This window comes from Vicia villosa, unplaced genomic scaffold (genome assembly GCF_029867415.1).
Source record: "Vicia villosa cultivar HV-30 ecotype Madison, WI unplaced genomic scaffold, Vvil1.0 ctg.003258F_1_1, whole genome shotgun sequence".
In the NCBI taxonomy this organism is placed as follows: domain Eukaryota; kingdom Viridiplantae; phylum Streptophyta; class Magnoliopsida; order Fabales; family Fabaceae; genus Vicia; species Vicia villosa.
Genome location: NW_026706154.1, coordinates 119,890 through 122,580, shown reverse-complemented (window position 1 = coordinate 122,580; position 2,691 = coordinate 119,890). Strand labels below are relative to the sequence as shown.

The window sequence follows — 2,691 nt, the reverse complement described above, 5'->3', positions numbered from 1 at the left end:
CAACACCGGAAGAGTCCTCTAACCCTAATAGGATTTTGAAGGTTGTACCTTTAAGGACCATTAGCATTGATGAAGTAAAGGTCACAAAGCCTAAAACGAAACATGCAAAACGGCCCAAGGAGGGTATTCGCAACAAGGGCGCCAAACCCTCTGCATCTGCTACCATGGAGGAACTTACTAAAGAAGGATCCAAATATGTAGATAGCGCAATTACCAAGATTGTTACTCGCATTATAAAGGAAAATCATCAAGTGCCTGGGATATATGTACCTCTTCAAACCATAATGCCTGATCCCCTAAAAAACACCAGTAAGGCTGAAACTGCTCACACCGCTAGTAGTGACCCAACTGAATAGGAGATCAATAAGGAAGGATAAAGGATTGTTGAGAATACCAATTTTACTGAGGATGTCAATGACATCGAAAATAATGAGCATCCTAAGGCCAATATTGAAACTGGTACTAATGTGGTAGACTTGGATGAGTATTCTGACAATGAATTACTTACCTCCTTGAATCCAAGTGTAGCCAACAGGCTAATGACAAGAAGAAAAGGCAAATTTGTTTCCCAAAGACCCCCTAAGAGGAGCACCCAAGTAAAGAGCCCTGCCAAAGAGGCTACCGGGAAGAAGAGTACTTCTGCTGGTCTTATCAAGAGCAAAGTTGTAACCAAGAGTATAGGGGTTGGTCCATCAAAATCTTGGAGCAAGGTCATTCCAAAGAAAAGAAAGGAGCGGGAAATTGTTGAGCCTGAGTCTGATGTTGAAGTGAATGTTCCTGACATCTCATCAAGGAAGAAGCCTACAACCAGCAAGCTTGCTGCAAGTATTCCTGAAGTTCCTATTGATAATGTGTCATTCCATTATGCCTCCAGTGCCAGCAGGTGGAAATATGTACTCCAAAAGAGATTGGCTGTTGAAAGGGAATTGGCTCCAAATGCTCTTGAGAACAAGGAGATCTTAGAGCTAATTCAAGAAGCTGGACTATTGAAGACTGTTTGCAATATTCCCAAGTGTTATGAGAAGTTGGTCAAAGAATTTGTGGTGAACTTATCTGAAGATTGTGACAACAGCAGGAGTGTGAACTTCAGAAAGGTGTTTGTGAGAGGTAAGTGTGTATCATTCTCTCCATCTGTGATTAATAAATTCTTGGAAAGAACAGATGAAGCTCAAACTGAGCTTGAAGTAACAGACAACAAAGTTTGTCAAATGATCACAGCCAAGCAGGTAAACAGCTGGCCCCTAAAAGAGAAGCTAACTGCAAGTAAGCTGAGCATCAAGTATGCAATGCTTCACAAGATAGGAGCATCTAATTGGGTACCAACGAATCATAAGTCCACTATTTCAACTGTGCTTGGCAGATTTCTGTATGCTGTAGGAACAAAGGCAAAGTTTGATTATGGAACATATATCTTCGACCAAACCATGAAACATGATGGAAGCTTCAGTATTAAGGGTCCAATTGCGTTTCCATCCCTCCTGTGTGGTATAATTTTGGATCAGTATCCAAACATTCTCAATGAACATGATGTAGTGTGCAAAAGAGAAAGTCCCTTGGCCTTCCATTATAAACTGTTTCAGGGTAAGCATGTTCCAGACGTTGTCATGACATCGGCTGAAACTTCCAAATCTGGAGCATCAGCCAGCAAAGCAGAAGTCATGGCGATGGTAAAGGAGACTTGCAAAGAGCTGGAATCTAGAAAAACATCTCTTGAGAAAATGATAAGCACTCTGGAAATGGATGAGAATGAGGAATTTGTAGATACTGAAGAGATGGGAGATAAATATGAATAAGAGAAGGAAGGAGAATCAGAAAAAGAATTGGAAGAAGAAAGTGTCATTCCGGCTGATGGCTCTGAGAAAGAAAGCTCTGTAGACACCTCAAGTGGGTCTGAATCTAGGCAGTAAATGCAGCTGGAGTCTTGTTTGTTTTTTGTTTTTGTGTGTTTTATTTTATTCCCTTTCATTTAGTTCTGTCTGTTTTTATTTGATTTAGTTCAGTTTAAGTTTTGGATGAACCTATTTAAATTTTGGGGAGAAGACATTTCTGTTGGCTTTGGCAACTTTTGTGGCCAAACAGGGGGAGAAGTAATGTCACCCCAAGAACAACAAGAATGGTGGTTGTGTGTGTGATCAACAATTTTAATATGCTTATTTTTGTGTTGATCTGTTTGTGCTTGTGCTGCTCTTGTGGCTGGTTTTGATATGTTAGAGCACTATGTGCATACCGTTGGTGTATGTTGTCTGTATTGTATTAGCTTGCCTTGATTGTGTTTTGGTTGCCTTGTGTCCGCTGCAAGTGTTTCTCTGATATGGTGTGACAGGTTGTTTTAGCCAAAAAATTTCCAAAGGGGGAGATTGAAGGTGTTTTCATGTTGGCTGCATTTGTGGTAAAACATACCTGGTTAATATTGTGTTATGCAGGCTGCATATGTGTGAAGCTAATACAGGTTCTGTAGTGAATGTCATGACCGATGTCATGACATCCTTGTGTAACAGCAGGAGCTATTATGATTTATTAATTGTGTTTCTTGATTTCTTTCAATTAACTGTTTAGGAAACCTTTTATTGTGTGCTGAATATTTCGTCCAGAAGATCTTGCTGACAGCACATTCTGTAACAACTAGATGGCGTGTGAATTAGGTTAACTTGGTTAACCCTAATTTGTTTCTAAGAAAGTCCAAGGCCCAGG

The 2,691-nt window shown here is 40.2% G+C and overlaps 1 protein-coding gene across 1 annotated transcript; it reads left to right on the top strand.

Annotated features, from left to right (window-relative positions):
* Positions 1-539: 539 nt before the first annotated feature.
* Positions 540-1,793, top strand: LOC131640662 (uncharacterized). Its single transcript, XM_058911041.1, has one exon. The coding sequence runs from the start codon at positions 540-542 to the stop codon at positions 1,791-1,793; it is 1,254 nt and encodes a 417-aa protein (XP_058767024.1).
* Positions 1,794-2,691: the final 898 nt, after the last annotated feature.

Excerpts from the sequence above, each read along its gene's own strand:
- LOC131640662 (XM_058911041.1), top strand. The coding sequence starts at position 540 with ATGACAAGAAGAAAAGGCAAATTTGTTTCCCAAAGACCCCCTAAGAGG.